The sequence below is a fragment of the Harpia harpyja genome, chromosome 17, assembly GCF_026419915.1.
Source record: "Harpia harpyja isolate bHarHar1 chromosome 17, bHarHar1 primary haplotype, whole genome shotgun sequence".
NCBI lineage: Eukaryota > Metazoa > Chordata > Aves > Accipitriformes > Accipitridae > Harpia > Harpia harpyja.
This window is the reverse complement of record NC_068956.1, coordinates 24,386,029-24,405,011: the sequence shown is the minus strand read 5'-3', so window position 1 is coordinate 24,405,011 and position 18,983 is coordinate 24,386,029. Positions and strand designations below refer to the sequence as shown.

Genomic DNA, 18,983 nt, shown 5'->3' with positions numbered 1-18,983 from the left:
TTAGAAGTACCAAACGTCTAACTGAAGCTGCAGTCTTACGCTGATTGGGTATAATATAATAATGATCATTGATATCATGAGTTTAGTGAAATCCTCTTTGTGCAAGCTTATCTACCTTTACAGGTAAGGCTAACACCCACCAGGGTGGTGATAACCACGCAGATTTTGACCAACGATGGGCTTGCTAACGGAACGCTGTACCTGAAACGACTTCCATTACGTGTTTAAAGTGAAGAAGGACTGTGGAGAACGGCAAGTTAGGCAAAACAAAAAACCCCAAAGCTTTAGTGAGAACACGCGAAGGGAGAGCGCACACAGCACCGAGCAGGGACCTTGCGGGCTGCCCGGGGACCGCGACAGGACCAGCCGAGGACGGCGGGCTCCGCCGGGCAGGATCCGCCTGAGGAGCGGCTGGAGACGAGGACGGGTCGGGGGAACGCTGGTGCTTTGCCTTTTCCTCAGGGTGTTTGCGCTCGTTAACCCCACAGCCGCTTCAGAGACCTGAGCCGCAACCCGCGGTTCCCGGCGGACGGCGGCAAGTGACTCCGGCCTGCTGGGATGACAGCGGGTGCCTGGGGGGAGCCGCGGCCCGGCGACAGGGACGGAGGGAATGGGACGGAGGGAATGGGACGGAGGGAACAAGCCAGAGCCGTCGCCGCCTCAGGACGGAGCGACCTTCCCGCCCCCACCGGCCTGCGCGCGCCGCGGCCGTTGACCCCGCCCCGGCGGCACGCGGACCGCCCAACGGCCGCCCGCCCCGCAGCCGCGCGCATGAGCGGGAGGGGCGGGGCTTGCCGCCGGGGCCGCCCTCGCGCCCTCGGAACCTGCGCTGGCGGCTGCCGGCAGCCGCCCGGACCGCAATCGGGGCTGGAGCGCGCCGCTCGCACACCCAGGGGTCGGTTTCGTTCCGGCGTTAGGCGGCGGTTGGTCCTGCCGCCGAGGAGGGAAGGGGAAGCGCGGAGCGGGGCCGCGCCGGGCCGGTCGGCGCCGCGGACAGCAGGGCAGGGACGGGCTCTCGGGTCTCCCCGGCTGCGCTCTCGGCAGACTCCCCCGGGGCTAGGCGGCGGCATGGACGCCTCCCCGGTTTGTCGCAGCGGGTGACGCCGCTCCCCGGCGGGCAGGGGAGGCGGGGGTGCGGGCGGCGCTGGAGGGAGTCGACCCGACCGGTGGCGGTTAGTGGCGGGGCCCGACCGGGGAGTCTGGGGAGGAGAGAAGCGGGAGGACACGGGCTGCCCTGCCCTGTTGTGATTGGTCGGCGGCCGCGAGCTGGCCAGGTGATTGGGCGGGAGCCGTGTCAGTCACTCCCCTCATCCTCCCCTCCCCCAGGCGTCTGGCAACAGGCGCTGTCTGAGGCGGCGGGGGCGGCCGGGCCGGGGGGCTCGGGGCTCCCGGGGCTCCCTGCTCCCGCCGCGGTCCCCCGCGGCTCCCCTGCTCCCCCGGGCGCCGGGCCCGGCCCGTGGCCTCCCTTGGGGGTGGGCCGGAGGGCGTGGGCCCGGCGCGGGGCTGGGATCTGCAGGCCCTGATACTGGCCGGAGGGGCGGGCGGCCTCAGGCCCCGGGCTTGGATCGTTTTGGGGTGTCCTGCGGCCTGTTTCTGAATTAGCTTCGGATTCTTCCTTTGTCTGCCTTGCCTTCCCCCTCCCCTTCTTCCCTAGGCTCTGTGGGGTTTTCTTTCTGGGTTTGTTTTTTTCTTTTTTCCTTTTTTTTTTTTTTTTTCCAATTCGGTGAGATCATCTCTCCTGGAGGCTGCAATGTGACACAAATGCTAAATAGCCATGTCGCTCGGGGAGGCTTCCTCATCTAAACTCCGTAGTCGTCTCACTTGCAGTCAGGTGGTAGTCTTTCCGAAGATGAGTACCTAATTGAATTGGGGGCAGTGATTCATGGAAAGAGGCCAAAACCTAAAAGCATAAGGTATATATTGCTTAGATAAAAACGAGTGTAAATCTTCAAGAATGGGCCAGAGTAACTATGAATTAAAAACTAAAGGAGTTAGTCTTAGGTTGAAAATTCTAGAAAATGTAGATAAACTGTTGGCATGTGGCCCCTGTTCCTTTGCAAAGGAAGAGTAATCCTGAGTCATAACTGGATTTCGATTTCAGGTTTTTTACATCTTAGTAGTTAATACCCTTCAACTTTTCAATACTCTGAAATATTTTATGTGCCAAAGTACTTCACTTTGATGTAGTTAATACCCTTCAACTCTCACTACTCTGAAATATCCTAAGTGCCAAAGTACTTAGTTTTGATGGCGTTTGATAAATATGGATAGTAGTTGTCATCCGTGCAGTTATGTTAAACAGATGGGACAACCAAACACTTCACACTTCTTACTGTTTCTGAGTCATTTAAAGAGTGTGACTAATCATCCTACCATACAGTTGTCAACAAAACAGTAATTTTTTTCTACCACCCACGAAATCTGAAGAAGAGACTTCCAGATTTTCTATGGATGAGAAATGAAAAGTAAAGAGCCTCTCTTTTGAATAACAGTTAAAATTTAGATTGAGGGGGACTACACATGATGGACTTTTCATCTTAAGAATTTATATGTCATTTTTTCTGTGCAGCAATATAGTGATATACCCAAAAAGTCAGTTAACTCACTATGACTATTGTCGGGCAAACAGTAACACGTTAGTTGTTTTAAGGCTTGCATCTAAGTAGCAACCTTACCTGAAACTAAGTGAATTTTATCTGTCCTCTTTCCCCTGCCTCCTGTGCCTGTGTTGAGTTGTAAATCATCGAGGACAGAGGCACTTTAATATTTGGTGCAATATGGATTGGGCATTTTCATGATAATAGTCAAGTAACGGGTGTCATCAGGGTAATAATAGTGCTAACTGTGTGTTTCTGGCGGGGCGGCTGGGAATTGCATTTGTTTTGAGGAAACCAGGGTAGTAAGACAAAGAGCTGGCTGAGAGATTTGTGTTTAGAAATGTCATATGAGAAGTGACCCGATTTGAACATAGCCCTTGTGGGCAATGGAAGTCAGCTGTTACCTACAGCTTGTGTGGCTGAGCCAGGAGGGCGACAGTAATTTTTAAACCGCCACAAATATTACGGTAATAGAAAAAGTCTTGAAGGGGAGATACTCAGATTTGATTTCTTTTAAGTTAAATAAGTTAAAGAGCTGGGAGGGAAGTATTAAATACATCAAAATGCAGTATTTGACAGAGGAGGCAGATGAGTGGAAAGGTTGATTGGGAAGAGGTTTTTAGAACTGTAGTTACTTGGGGGGGGGGGGGGGCAGGGGGAAGACAAGGAGAGAAGTAGCATATGGGGTGGAAAATGAGGAGACCAAGAATGCATCAGAATGGATCCCACAAAGAACGTAAGAAAGGTATATTAAATGTATGCCAGCTTCTGCTCTTGGCAAATACATTCTCGGATTCTTCGTATCTGTTGGCAGCATTGATAAAGATTTGTTCTTTCTTGAATGTACATCTAACAGTTAGTTGGTTTGGTCTGTTTGTTTTCTCATCACCTTTCTTGTGAAGACTAATTACTGATTGGGAGTGTGCTGAGAATGCTGTTCCGTGTTTTCCGCATAATTCATACTTGAAGTGACTTTGATATGTTCATGAATTGACCAAAAAAAAAAAAAAAAAAAGGAAGTATTTACCCAATAATTTTCTCCTCACACACAGGCAGAATGGTGCCATACATATGATTGGGTTTTTTGGCCTGGTGATCTCCTCTTTAGAGAAGTGATCTCTTTTGTCAGGTGTCTGCCTCAGCAGGTGTTACAGATGGCTTTTATTAAACAGGAAGCCCCGTTGAAAGGATGACACTTTCTCTTCTTTCAAACTGAATGTTGAAGAACAGGTTTTCTTTAGAAAATAGAAAAGTTGGGGAGTGCTCTGAGAGCTGATCTGCCCAGGATTGAGTCCTAACCAGAGAGAGGTGGTAATGGCACAGAAGTCAATGAAGATGATGCCCCTTCCTGACACTGGAAGGTTATTCATGCCTTCTAATAGTGTGGTCCCACTGGTTCAATATTTGAAAAGTGATGAAGAACTGTGGGTAAAGTATAGCCCTTTCTCTTTTACACCAGTTCTCTGGAGATGAGTATCCCTTTGCTAGCTAATCCTTGGATTAGAGAGCACAAGGAAAGTATACAAATAACGTAAGAATGTCAAAAGAGCCAGTTCCACCAAAAATTAATCTGTAGGCTTTGTGCTATGTGAGGGGTAGTACTGACGGAGATACTAATGTAGTCTTACCTGCTTATCAGTGAGTGTTTCAAGTGGAAGATGGTCTTCTCTAAGCAGTAGTTGTGGTTGTCAGGAGTCTACATTGGATAATTACAGTCCAATAATTAAAGAACAGCGTTTTCAATGACATTTTAGCTTTAAAAATACTCTACGCTGCTGTTGTATTTTGCCTGGGAGAAGCGAAATACATTTTATGTTATTCCTTTAACTTTCTAGAATATCCTTATTTAGCTAAAAAAATCTGTCATTGCTTTTTTATTTTAAAGTTGCTGTACCAACTTGTACGTCCTTTCAGTGAGCAAAGGGGACTTCTAGCTGTTTTTCAGCAAGCTAGAAGCAAAATACTTGCATAATAAACTACACTGTTGACTTGGCAAATAACATGGAGCTTGGCTCACCTTAATCATCTTTAGCTATTAATAAACTAATTTCATTGAAAATGCTGGGAACTCTTTACTGTAAATTAGGTAAATTCTTACTGTGATTGCTGTGCAGTCTAACCTTCTGGTTTCGTTCAGGACAGCCTGGCGTTATCATTATGGATCGCTCTCGGCACCGTGCAGGAAATGGCAGTGAGCAGGCACCTTCACGAGAGCATAGTCATGGAGAAGATGAGAGACAACGACAGCTGGAGCGCCTCGGTAGGGAAGAGGCGTATTACCAATTCATTAATGAACTCAATGAAGAAGACTATAGGTTAATGAGAGACCGCAACCTGCTTGGCACTCCGGGTAAGATGCGGATACCTTCAGTAGAAAAGATGTAACGTGAAGTAACACTACTGCTGTCAGGCACTGCATGTGGTTGTATGACTCAAGTAGCCTGATTTCTGTGGCTTTGTAGAAAGGAAAAAACCCTCCATTTCCATTCAAAATTAATGATGTTCAGTAAAAAGTAACAACTTAAGTAGATACTAAAGCTGGAATAAAAATATAACTCTTTCAAATGCAGCATGTCCATATATAGATAATATCCAAACCCAAATAATTAACATTTGGTACACTAAAGTATATCTGTTGGTATGTGGCAATTTTAGGGGCTTCTGAGTTGTTCCTGGAAGTTGGCATGCTCTTGACAGACCTTCAGCATCTTTTTTTCCTTCCACCCCAGTACCTACTTCCTCTGTTATCTGTGTACCTGCGTTACAATCTTACACTAGTGCTGGTTTCTTTTTGGTTTCATTAATTTTACCTTATTTCTGAAGACTTCCATTTGAGATGGAAAATATTGTTATTTCTGCATGGCTGTTTTGAGCCAATAATAATGTCTTATCTAGCAGTGTTATTAAAATATAACTTATTTCAGGGGAAATAACAGCAGAAGAGTTGCAGCAACGCTTGGAGGGGGCTAAGGAGCGCCTGGCATCACAGACTGATCTGGATAACAGAGAAGGTGAAAGTAGAACTGTTGGAGGTAAACATCATTCATACATATAGATACACATAGCATGTGATGCATCAATACTGTTCTGTGCAGCTATTTAAGAGAAATGCTGATAGATTTCAGTACCAGCCATTTCAAGTCTTGTTTTTTCATTGTGCCTCTGCATTGTTTGAAAAATATGAGAGATTCCTAACGATATGAAAACAAACTTGAAATACTTCATGAAAACTGATTTATGTCAACCACAAATTACTGTCTCCTCTTTCCCTGGTTTCTCTTGGCTAGTAAACTTAATAGCACAAAAATAATCTTCATTCTTCTAATTCTTAAAAGGTTTTATCGTGTATTAGAGAAGTTGGAACAGAAAAGAAGTTAACTAGGAAACAGTTAATCTCTCCACTGTTTTGTTGTTTTTGTTGTTTCATTTCCGCTTGTTTTAATGGAGTGAGGTTTGTATTATGTGCACTGTCTGTCTTCACTTCCCCAGCAATATTGGCTTCATCATTTGGCCAATTCTGGTCAGATTTAGGAGAGGAATAGGCAACTTGGAAATGAAGATGCCAAAGCTTTTGCAGGTTTCATGAAAGTAGGGAGATGGTGAAGTAGGGAGAGCTTAATCTGATCCCTTCAAGGGAAAACCTTCACTGTGATCATGACCATTGGCTTGCTTTAAACACATAGTTAGCACTAACCACAACAATTGTATCTGTTCTTGTAGTTGAAGGAGATTTGGGAATGGAGCTGTGGATATTGCAGTAGGAAAAGAGTATATTTGCACAAAAGGAGCAAATCTGTCGAAACCATGCATCATTTATTCCACTGCTTATAGAAAACAATTTTAAAATTTTTTTTCCAGAAGATGACAAAATCTGTCATGCTTTTCCTTCCTTTATCATAATTACTTGACTAGGATACCCTCAAGTTGATAGCTTAAGCGAGGGACAGATATTGGACAAATACAACTAACTTTGGACCACCTAAATCTGAACACTTTCTCAGAAGAGGCCATCTGTGCTTATTAATTTCTCTGTGTATCTGCTGGTGAGACAAAAATTCTAGGTTGAACTGTTGAGTTTTGTTGATGTTTTCACATACAGCATATTTTCAGCAAAATTATGTTAGCATAGCATGCTAGCTGTCCTGCTACTGTGTTGTTTCTGAAGTCAGGGCCCAGCAAGCACAGAGGATTTGGAGTGCATCATAGTATGCTGAGCGTGCAGTTGTATGAATGTTTGCACTTTTTTGTTTCTCTCAGATTCTGATGTTCTTGGAGAAAACTCAAATGGTGACTCTTTGCTTGAATGGCTGAACACATTTCGTCGCACGGGAAACGCCACTCGCAGTGGACAGAGTGGGAACCAAACCTGGAGAGCTGTGAGTCGAACAAATCCAAACAGTGGGGAGTTCCGATTTAGTCTGGAAATCAACATAAATCATGAGCATAACAGTTTTGAAACTGCTAGTGAGGAGTATGTGGGTATAGATAGTAGCAGAATGTATTTAGAAAGAAGACATCAAAGAGCTGTCAGTCCAGTAACCCCACGAACGAGGAGCAGGACTGCAAGAGAGGCAAACAGTGAGGCTTCCAGCACTGCAAGGACCAGGTCTGTAAGAAGTTCCGTGGCACAAAGCTCTGAAGCAGCCTCTCGTCCAGTCTCAGGGAGGCTCAGGAGTAGAACGAGGGAGTTGACAGGTGTTTCCCGAACAAATACTACACGTAATAATTCTGCAGCTACTGGTGAACAAAGGGAAACACCAGAAAGAGGTACTTCTACAGGAGTCACAAGAGGTAGAGGTAGAACTAATGTTCGGAGGAGTACAAACCAAAGACTAGAAATTCTGCGGCTGAGGTCTACTTTAAGTAGTCGAAGCCGCTCTCCGCTGCAAAGGCAAGGTGATACTGCTCATTCTGAGGAACATGGGCAGAGGCAGGAGAGAAATGCACAGCAAGGCAACAGAAGTAGAAGACAAACAGCTCAGCTTTCTCCACAGCCTGCCGAAGAACAAGCAAGAGGTAACACTCAGAATCCTCAACTTTCTGGTGTAGCCCCATCCTTGGGAATAACTTTGGAAGAGGAGGAATCTAGTAGGCCAGTAGCTGCTGTTAGAAGGCATCCAACAATTACATTAGATCTCCAAGTGAGAAGAATTCGTCCTGGAGAAAATAGAGATCGTGACAGTATTGCCAGTAGAACTCGTTCTAGAGTAGGAATGGCAGAAAACACTGTTACCTTTGAAAGTGACAGCGGGGGATTTCGGCGTACGATATCACGATCAGAACGTGCAGGTATTCGAACCTACGTTAGCACTATACGGATACCTCTTCGTCGGATTTCAGAAACTGGGCTTGGTGAACCTTCATCAGTAGCTCTTCGATCAATCCTTAGACAAATTATGACAGGCTTTGGAGAACTGAGTTCTTTAATGGAAACTGAATCTAACTCAGAAGTGCAAAGACGTGGTCATCACTTACCAGATGTGCAGTCAGAGCAGAATAACTCACGTTCAGCAAACAATAGCAGTGATCCAAGTGAAGTTTCATCTAGAAATGGGCATGCAGTAGAAGGCAGCAGGGAAACAAATGGACAGAGTGATGATATTCAACGCCATCGTCGCAATAATGAAAACCAAGATAACAGGCAGTCTCAGGATGCTAATAACCTAGTAGAAAATGGAACGCTGCCCATACTTCGACTTGCCCACTTCTTCTTGCTGAATGAAGACGATGATGACGATCGTTTAAGAGGTTTAACCAAAGAGCAGATCGACAATCTTTCTACCCGGAACTATGGGGATATTCACACTGAAAATGAAATAAGCAAAACGTGTAGTGTTTGCATTAATGAATATGTAACAGGGAATAAGCTAAGGCAGTTACCTTGTATGCATGAGTTTCATATTCATTGTATTGATCGCTGGCTTTCTGAAAACTCCACTTGCCCAATTTGTCGGCAGCCTGTGCTGGGGTCTAATGCCACAGACAATGGCTAGAATTATTTATACTGCTCAGTACTCAAGGATTTGCTTCTGCTCTATTTATGATGAGCCAGATGGAATGAATTGACTTACATAGGGGTCCATTTGTTTGGGGAGTTTTGTTAAATTTCTTTAAAAATACTAGGAAACTTGTCTAAATCTAGCAATGTAAATACTATTTTTCTCCGAGTGCAGATCTAGGAGTACGCATAGAACCAAATGATATCGGTAAAGTTTATATTTTTTTAGGTAATTTTGTTATGCTAAGCACTTTTGTAAATACAGAAATGCAATAGTTAATCGGTCCTGCTTAATGTATGTTTTTTTAACAGTGTAATGGACTCACTTTATTTAGATTACGAATTGTTTCACACAGACCCACCACTGTGTTGAAAAATTAGTGTCTAAATAGCCATTCATTAGCTTTTTGTTCTAAGAACAATTTCTTTTACAGAGAGTTTCTTGCTGGACATGTTTGCTAAAGATATTTAAGTTACTTGAAGTGCTCATTTTAATAGACTATATTTTTTTTAACATTGAAATATCCTTTCCAAAAACTTGCCAATTTGGTTCTATTTAAAAGATTTTATGGCAATTTTTGCATGTGGTTTTACACAATGCTTAATGCTGATGAGTTCATATTCAAAAGTGGATGGGTTAGTGACATTACAAAATGTACATAATTAAATGCTGTCTTTGACAATCTCTGTCTTTTCAATGCAGACAGCAATCAAATCGGTAATAATTCTGAGAGGCTGTGTCTTACTGAACATGACATTTGCTCAAAGAACAAATGAGCACTGAGGAAGCCTTTTTACTGTTCCAAATTACTCAGTTGATATTCATGGGTTTTAACTGCCTTAGTTTAAAGAGGGAAATATTTCCTTGACCATTATATTGTCTACAATATGCATGAGTTGTGCATCCTACTCAGAAAAACAAAACAAAGGCTTGAAGTGTTTTTGTACAGAAATTTAAGGTACACATATAATATTAGTCCACTTAAAACATGTCTGAGGACCAAATGGCAAAAGACACTAAAAAGGACAAAATAAGCTTCCCTTAAAGTCCCCAGATTACTGTACAATTAGATATTAAACTTTATACCAATAACTTATAAAGAAATAAAGTTGCAAAGTAAGTAATTGAGGCTTTGTGTGAATTACTGTTGAGCTGTATCCTGTAGATTGGTAAGATTTATCATTCTTGATGTTCAGTTTCAGTTCTCACTTTATTCTTTCCCCGGTTTTCCCCAGCTGTGTGCTTGTGTTTCCACAATGTGTGTGAGCTGTTACGGTAGATAAAAATGCAAGGCAAAGCACTCTTGGGGCTTCTGAAGTAAGCTGAACGTTGTAAAGCTCATCTGAACAATATGCATCTCAATCCTTAGAGAAAGGCAGAATTGTGCAATATTCTTATGTGTGTGTATTCTGAGTGGTAGAAAGAATACTTAAAGTGAGGAAGTCCTACTGACTTTCTCTGCCTACAGATGGCCTTGACAAATGCACTTCTGTGCCAGGTGCTTCAGTTAAAACATCTGCTTATGACATCCTTGAAGGGAAACTATAAAATCCTGTGTTAAGCTATTGGATGTCTGCTTCAGTTTTGCAAGTGAAAAACTTGTGTCAAAAGTTCCAGAGAAGTGCTTCTTTTTATTCCTAAAAGTAGCTCTAAGAAATCCTCTTATGAGATTTAGATGAGCTTAAGGATATGATAAAGATATCTTCTGATGTGATTTGGACTGCTAATTATTGCAAACATTGTTGACACTTTTCTTGAGTGCCTCCTTAGCCATATTAAAGAGTGAGGAGATGTAAATGTGATTGTCAGAGCTAGCTTATATTTACGTTCTTTTTTTCTGTTACTTCTGTTAGCTCCTGATGTTGACAGTATCTAAATACTTGGCTGCCTTCTCCTACTTCCTTGTCTCCTTATGGTTTTCCTTTATATTTGAAAGCTGCCTGACTCAAGTGCCACATTTGTAGAACCCTGTCTTTGGCTCACCATTGCCTTGCTGGTCGGTTCTTTCAAGGTCAGTTTTAACTTAAATCCTTACTGTAGGGGATTTTTTTTTTTCTTTGTACTGCATTTTTTTTTTAACTAACTGGTTGGAATCCTGCTCGACTGCTACACTAATGCACTAGGGGTAAAGGGAGATTCCCTGTGCCGCCTTTGGTTCAGATGGGATTTTACTGTGTAACCATAAGAGCATAGTTTCGTACGTTACAAGATCCTGTATGACAGGGTACTTGTAACTGAGCTGCTGTGGGGGAATATCCAAAAGTACAGTGAGAGCTTTCTGTAGAAATCATAGGCTGTTGGATAGGAAACATGAAGTGTCCCATACTATATTTCTGTCCTGCTGCATGTGAATTGTCAAGTACGTACCCTCCGTTGGAGGGGCGTGTCATTTGTTCCTCAACTTTCCCAGCAAATTGTGTTGATAGAACCAATTAAATCTCAGTGGTTCAGTTTGGTATTGGCTTCTGTTACCTGTGTTCCTGTGACATTCCTTCAGTTCTACACATGCACCCCCAAATACTATTTTACCTTGTCCGTGACTGGGAGTTTCATGTTCCAACAGTCATATCTGTGTTCAAGAGCTTTGTTAATTTACTCTCCATGCATTTTCTATCACTTCTCAAAGCCATCTGTGTTCTTGATCTCTGCAGCTGCCCATTGCAGTTATACAGTTTGTCTTCTGTGAGCAGTACTTCTTTTATACTTGCTTTTTAGTATCTTATGATCCCTAGTTCTTGTACTGTAAGAAGCAATGTCACCATAAATAACACCTTTCCATTCACTTGCTGGTGACTTAGCCCATTCTCTTTTTTTTTTTTAAATAATTGAGGAGTCATTAATTATTATTAATCTCTTTTTATATAAAAAGCTATTCTTTCGAAACTATTCTCGTTGTTCTTTTGAAGTGGGAGGACTTGTGCTCATGCACAATTCAAGATGTGAATGCACTAGGCATTATACGGTGATATAACAACTTTTTTTTTCTCCTCTGTCATCTTCTAAATAATTCCTAGTATTCTAGAGTTACTTTTGATTGCTGCTCAACACTGAGCTGATATCTTAACAAGTTATGCAAAAAGATTTCACAGTCGCTTTCCTGAATGTTAATTGCTAATTTAGCATGGATTATTGTATGCATTTTGTGTACTATTGTACACATTTTTTTTCTCTTGGATTATTTTGTATGTTGTGCAAGTCATATTTTCTCATCCTGGGCACCCTGCATCCTGTGATTTGTCTTAGCTTTTAATACCTCAATAATTCTGTACCATTTGCAGATTTTATCACTTGTTATTATTTCTTTTTTTCTGATTGTTGGTGAGTATGTCACATAGCACAGGTATTTCAGTAGCAACGCCTTCTACATCATAGTTTAACCATTTATTTCTAGCTATTTAATCAGTAATTTGTGAGGGGGTTTGGGGGTTTTGTTTTTTGTGGTTTTTTTTTTTTTTAGTACAGGGGGACTAGAGGTAAATACATGAAGAATTTCAGAAAATAGTATGGTAAATGTCCTTAAGCTGATACTTGTTGAGGAGAACTTGAAAGCTAAGTACTTATTTTAAGTACTTCAAAGTACTGACAGAGTGAAGCTTGTTTGTTGATTATTAAATTCCTTCAGTTATCCCTGAATTCCATCCGATTAGGTGAGGTAATAACATATTTTATCCTTTCTTTTGCTTGTAAAAGGGCTGAGGAGAGGAGTAATATTTGCTTACTCTTTGTATATGTCATGTAAAGGTGCAATAGCCTTTGCCTATATCCTCCTTCACAGGACAGCTTTATAATGTTACTACATGTCATTAAAAGAAAATCTCTGATACATAAATTAGCACAATGTTAAGATACTTTGTCTACTCAAGTTTGTCTGTAATATTAGAAAGGCATCAAAGTATATTTGTGCATCACATTCTTTGTCAAGAGCAAGATGCAATTTGTGTTGCAGTCTGCTATCGCAGGAATAAGCTGAGGTCAGACACTAAAGCAAGTGTGTATGAATAACATTGAGATCACTCGCTTAGCTATTAGTAGCTTCATTTTTGCAGTTTCAGTCGATTTTTGAGTGAGCTTAAATGCTTAACATTTTAAAGTGGCACAGGATAGGTTTATTTTTAAAGAGCTTTTGTAAACAAATATGTTAAAGGTACAGATGTCCGGAAAATGGATTGAATACGAAAGTGTTTGAATCCCATTTGTTACTTAGAATGAGATCAGCATTTTGTGTACTATCCAAAATGTGGTTTTGAAAATGTCAGTTTCTAACATGTTATTGGAGTTTGGAGATACCAATATTTATAGCTGGGTTTTATTTAGTCCTTTTCCACAAAAAGAAATAACGAAGCTTAATGTTCAAATTCTGGAATCCCACAGGTTTGTTCTGTTCTTTTTTTGGTTGATCTCAAGTAGACATTTTCTATTGGTCATCTCCTGCTCCAGGGTGCACAGCTATAGGTACTGGCATCAGGCTAGCTTTATCTCTGGAAGAAGTAAGTGACGTGTTAAATGACTTTTACTGGTGACATTGAGAAAAGTAATTTATTTCTATGGAAATAAATATAAAAACGTGGGCAGAAGTTTTAAAAATAACAATTTTTTTTGGTTGACATATTCAATTCATGTCAACTGGCAGCACTAACCCAGAGCCTTAATGCGGAAAACGACCCAGAGAGCTGGATTGGACAGGGCCTTTGAAATGCTATGAGAACTATCAGGCTGAGTTGATAGGTTTTTCCATTTCTTGCATGTGTGATGCTATCAGTGACTTTCTAGCTGCTATTATGGCCCTGTATGCCTCTCTAATAGTGTCTTCTTTAATAATACATGATGTAGAAATGGATTCCTGTGTTACCAAATAACTGCAAACTGGGCAAAAGTGTTTTAATTTCATTCTGTTCCTCTGACTCTTTCTAACTTCCTTTTCCTTCTCTTCCATATTCATTAGATCTTTTTGTACACCTGTAATCATTTCCAAGCTTTTTTCATTCTTTCATCTTGGGAACAGACTATTTCCGCAAAGTAATTTCCGCTGGCACTACTGAAAAGTTATGCGAATCATGTACATGTCTAGAAAGGAGAGAGATTTGGGATAATAGGGGCATCACTCCTCCTGGTTTTCCTAGTCTCACTTTCAGAGTTTATTGAACACAGAGTGTCCCAGAATAGCTCCAAAACTAATACAAGGGCATCATACTGGTCAGTAGGTCTGTGACATATTTGTACCCTAACAGTGATGTTTGCTTTATACTGCACCATAAACCAGAGAAGCAACAGCAGAGAACTGTGAAAAGCAAGATGTACAACATGTATTCGCAGTGCTGTGACCTGAGAGGTTTGTCAGACACTCTAATCTGAATTAAACACAACAAGAAGTTATGACTTGTGCAGCAGCATTGCCATGACAGGTTGCACAACCTCTCTTGGCTTGACTCAGTGTCAAGTGGTCATTCTGTTCATGTTTTTAGATCTTTAGAAATACAATGAGGGAATTAGTTAATTAAGTGGTTTGTTGTCTGGTGTACAACTGAATTATAAATGTAGCCTTTTAATCTAAAAACAACAGCTAAATGGAAGACAGAACGTGAAATATGATAGTTTGCCTGGAACACACAGGATAGATTATCAGGCTGGTTTTGGCATCGAGCATCTTGCTAAGCCACAGGCATGGTTAAATTATGTTAATATAAATATGACAGTAAGGTTTGGCTTAGATCTGGCATAAACATGGCTGATTTGTACAGCCAAACAGAGTTGCACAGCCTAGTTCTATTAATATAAGGCAGACTGTTAATTAGTATGAAAAATAAATATTTAAGTACATAAAGAAAGGAACCAGAGGCATGCGTGAGAGGACAGTTTTCTGGAGCTGCTGACATGACAATTAGCAACGTGCAAATTTGGAAGTATGAAAGGAGATGGTAAATTATAGCAGGTTTTGTTCTGCCACTTAATGCTTTTGCCTTGATGGGAAGTAACCATTCTGTTTTTAAAAGCAGATGCTGTTTCCCTGTGCCCAAGCTCCTGCTGAAGTAAGCCTGTGCAGTCATGTAGTAACTACCAAGTGACTGATCAGAGCCCAGCCAACCTGGTGAGGAAACCAACCTGACCACCAGGCCAACTAGGAATGATGAGGAGAAGGACATGACAACCTGCAGCCAAGTGAGGAAGCGGTGGACCAAGATGATAAGCAGAGTGTGCAGGGCGATGCGGACAGGACAAACTGCTTAATCAAGAGAAGAGAGTTGAAGTGGGGTCACTCCAGGTGTGTGCACACAAATAAGGAAGGGCCTATAGGACAGGGTGGTGGGGACAGATGTCTTACCTTCTCTGGGAAATCAGCATCTCAAGTGCCTGTAGACCAGTGCACGCAGCATGGGGCACAAGCAGGAGGAATTAGAGGTCTGTGTGCGGTTACAAGGCTATGATCTCAGCAGGATCAGAGACGTGGTGGGATAGCTCACACCACTGGAGTGCTGCAATGGATGGATACAGGCTCTTTAGGAAGGACAGCCCAGGACAGTGATGGGGAGAAGCTGCCCTTCGTGTGCAAGAGCTGCAGGAATGCGTGAGCTCTGTCTTGGGATGGATGAGGAGCTAGCTGAGAGCCTACGGGGTCATGACTAGTGGGCAGACCAACATGGTCGATGTTGTACTAGGCGTCTGCTATGGACGACCTGGTGAGGAAAAAGAAGTAGATGGGACCTTCTTCAGACAGCTGGAAGAAGCCTCACGTTCACAGGCCCTAGTCTTCGTGGGGGACTTTAACCACCCTGATGTCTTGCTGGAAGAGCCACGCAGCAGGGCACAAACAGTCCAGGAGATTTCTGGATTATCATTTCACAAATGATAGCGAGTGTTCTTGCCAGTTTCCTCATCCCATCAAAATTTACGGACCATTTCTTTCAGTATACACCGCTGAAAAGAAACACTGACATTAAGTTGATGGAGGGGTTGTAGGATTTACCAGTTCCTGAAGAGGCTTTGAGACCTGACTCTCCTTTTGAATGCACTGACCATACGTCAATGCAGTCTGCAGGATTTTAAGAGAGAGAGGGGGCAAATGGCAGAAAGCTCTGCATTATCGTTATCCAGTCATACACTGTGGTTATAACTATGGAGCTGTGCATACCCAGCTTTGATCAGAGCGGCATACGCAACAAAAGAAATGGGCACACAACGGTGCAGCACCCAGAGATGACTCTTTAAAATGAAGCGTATCATTTGCCCTCCTGAGATGCTGTGCAGCTAATCTGATTTCAGCCTGTACACAGAAACCATCAACAACAGGCAAGTACTGCCCAGTGTCCTGCAGCCTTCCCTCAGCCTGCTCTCGTTACAGCGGCAATGAGGTTAGCCCACCTTTTGGAGGCGCAAGGTAGCGCTGGACTTTGACCAGTCTAAACGAGACCTGGAGCACGTTCACCAAATGCCAGCTCAGTGCAAGTTGCTCCTTGGCATTCACACTTACTCCAGAAGGTGTTTATCCCACCATTAAATTTATCTTTAGTGTAATGTAAATTGCCTGAAGTGCAAAAAGGAAACATATATACAATAAAACAAAACAAACCGCTTTGATTTTCTTCTACAAGTCGAACAGCTATAATGGGATATGTGGGATCACTTTGTCCTGTTATTTTAAGCAGTCCTTTATGAAGGCCTAACTTCAGGCATTTATAACCCACAGTTGGGGTTCTTGTCCTGAGTAAAGTGGGACAGATATAGTATATCGCTTACTTCTACTTCCAAGAAAACCACTTTCATTTTTGCCTTGAACCTTTCTGTCTCATCTTTAGTATTAAGCCTTCATCTAGGCCAGTTCCATTATAACGTACTTTCTTATGCAACATTGGTTCAACTTTGCTGAACATTTGACATAACTTATACAGACTGTGAGCTCTTTTTGCAGTTCACAGGGGTCTGAGCTACCTTAATAATGGCTCATCCCGTTACCTTCAAGCATGCGTGCTCAAGAAAGCATTCTCTGTTGCTATTTTAATACAGAGGTCTTGCCCTTATCTGAGTGATACATGAATAGAGCACTAGGGTTGCTGGTACTATTCCTTTTACTGATTCTTGAACACATTTTGCATGTAGTTTATTCCATTTGTTCAGTGTTAATACTGTCCATATAAACACTGAAAGGATAAGAAATGCCAATATGTGTATGAGCATACAGTTAGTGTGTAGTTACTGTGGGTATGTGTAGCAGTTAACTTCAATATGTACACAGAGCGAAGAATCATATTATTCCTTGCCTAACACTGTAGGTTGTGTCTCTGTGTACACACACATGCATACACATATATATACACATAAGTTGAATTCTGTAGGAAAAAGCATGTATTCATAAGGGAAAAATATAAGCATCGTAGCGTAATGATTAAGTTAGAATTATTGCACATCTGAATTCAGGTCCTTCTGTTGGGCTACTTCAGCGCTGTATAGACACAACAGTTGGGGGCTATCCCCAGTATCATGACAGCGGAGACCTTTTTCCTATTCCTATGTTTCAATTCCATTTGCTTTGGGTTTTTTGAAATTTTCTGTTTGATGTGGGATTGGAGTAAAAACGCAAGTTTGGGGTTATTTCAGCAAAAGGTTTCTAATTTTTTTTTTTTCCTTGTACATGCATCTGGCCTCCCAGCTGATTTCAGTCACTCAACTCACATTACGCCCCTGCATCCGTACCGCGCTCTGGCCCACCACGTGAATCAAGTTATAGCTCCTTTCCCGCCTCGCCATACGAACCAGGTTGTGAGATGCCCCTGAGAGTAATGCAATTTGAGACACCCAAGCCCCCAGAAGACACCGTGATGTGATTCCTTCTAACTTTGACGGTGGCAGAAGCGGGGGAGGCAGGACAATTTGAATGAGACGGACCGGTCGGGAGGGAAGCACGCTGAGAGCCCAAGCCTGGCCGGGTCTCTCTGCACTGCCTGGACCCGCTTAATCCCGATTCAGCCTTCAGCTTCCAGGATGAAGACGTGTCGGCCAGCAGGCGAGGGCGCCAGACGACAAGGAGCAAGGACGACAAGGAGCAAGGACGACAAGGAGTAAGGACGACAAGGAGCAAGGGCTGCCTTGGCGGTGCTGCCCGGAGCACAGACCCGTCTCGGAGGAGGAAGGTGACCCGGCGGTACGGCCCTGGGGGGTGGGTGGGGGGGGAAGCACGTTGCTCCTCCCTCCGAGCCGCAACTTCTTCTAGCAGGGAGGGCGAAAAATAGAAAGATTGGGGAAGAAAGGTTTCCTTTCCTGCTGCGCTGATGGCCGGGCGCTGCAGGGCCGGGCCGGGGCGGCCGTGTGAGGGAGGGGAAGGCAGAGCCGAGTTCGGCATTACGCGGCAGCCTTTGTTTCGCTGGGCGTGGGAATACTGACGGGGTGAACAGCACCTTAACTGCATTTTAAATGAAACTAAGCAAAGCCAAGTGCTAAATTCATTGACTGCAGTTTTACTGGCACAGCTCTCGGGCGGTTACCTGGTTCCTTGCGCCCTTTAGCAGGCAGCGTGTCCTCAAGCCCTCGCACACCGGCGCAGCCACCGACGCTGTGCCAAACAAAGCGGCCAAACGCCGGCAGCTGCCGAGCGCTTCCCGCTGCCCAGCGGGCAGAGCCCCCGCCGGGAACGTTTCGCCTTCCTCCCCCTGCCAACCACACGGCGCGACTAGGGATAAAACCCCAACCGCGGCTTGGGATTCCTCCCCAGCCCCCGGCGGGAGGAGGCAGACGCGTCCGGACGCGGAGCCCCGGCTGCCTCTCGGCTCGGCTCGGCCTCGGCTCGGCTCGGCCTCGGCTCGGCTCGGCTCGGCTCGGCCTCGGCCCGGCCCGGCCCGGCCCGGCCCCGGCGGCGGGAGCTCTCCAAGGTGCTGGAGCGGCGTCGCCGCTGCCCGCCAGCCCCGCGGGGCCCGTGGGTGTTTGCCGGCGGTGGCGGCAGCGGCACGGCGGTTCTGTGTTGGGGGGCATCGGGGCTCCCCGTTAGGGCTTTGTTCTCCCGGATACCCCAGCCGAAGTCACCGCCTGTCTCTACGTCTCCTCTGCCCGTGGAAGAAAGCTCAGTTTGCTGGGCAGGAGTCGGACGTGTTTGCTGAAGAGCGGAAGGGCAGAGAGCAACGCGCCCTTTATCCTCGTCAGCCAAAACGCTGCGAACAAGGAGTGCCGGGAGTTCTGGTTCCCAGAGTATGCAAAATGCCCCTCTGCTATATTAAACTATATTTCAGTGGTTTGAAAATTATTTTTTTACTGTGGTACATCACATTTAAATTTTTCTGATATCTAAATATTTTAAATAGTGTCTAAATCACAGGTACACTATATACTGAACTCTATTTCCAATCAAATGACGGCCTGGCCATAATAGCTGGTTCAAAACCTATTTTGGAACATTTACACACTT

The 18,983-nt window shown here is 43.8% G+C and overlaps 1 protein-coding gene across 10 annotated transcripts; it reads left to right on the top strand.

Annotated features, from left to right (window-relative positions):
* The first annotated feature begins 797 nt into the window (after positions 1-797).
* On the top strand, positions 798-18,318 carry RNF6 (ring finger protein 6). Of its 10 annotated transcripts, none has more exons than XR_008238939.1 (7): positions 3,249-3,342; positions 4,735-4,947; positions 5,522-5,629; positions 6,855-6,973; positions 10,533-10,607; positions 14,590-14,855; positions 17,562-18,318. XR_008238939.1 is itself a non-coding variant. In XM_052812639.1 (6 exons), exons 1-6 carry the CDS (start codon positions 3,279-3,281, stop codon positions 14,656-14,658), a joined length of 648 nt encoding a protein of 215 aa, XP_052668599.1. In that variant the 5' UTR covers positions 3,249-3,278; the 3' UTR covers positions 14,659-17,552. The 10 variants fall into 10 exon arrangements, 6 of the variants coding, with proteins under 6 accessions (XP_052668598.1, XP_052668597.1, XP_052668596.1 ...); XR_008238940.1 differs by having other exon boundaries at positions 10,450-10,607; XR_008238941.1 differs by lacking the exon at positions 17,562-18,318 and adding an exon at positions 13,798-13,925 and having other exon boundaries at positions 10,450-10,607; positions 14,590-14,656.
* Positions 18,319-18,983: the final 665 nt, after the last annotated feature.

Coding starts and splice junctions, on each gene's coding strand:
- RNF6 (XM_052812635.1), top strand. CDS start 3,279: ATGGGGTGGAAAATGAGGAGACCAAGAATGCATCAGAATGGATCCCAC. Junction 4,948..5,521: donor CAACCTGCTTGGCACTCCGG/GTAAGATGCGGA, acceptor AACTTATTTCAG/GGGAAATAACAGCAGAAGAG. Junction 5,630..6,854: donor TGAAAGTAGAACTGTTGGAG/GTAAACATCATT, acceptor TGTTTCTCTCAG/ATTCTGATGTTCTTGGAGAA.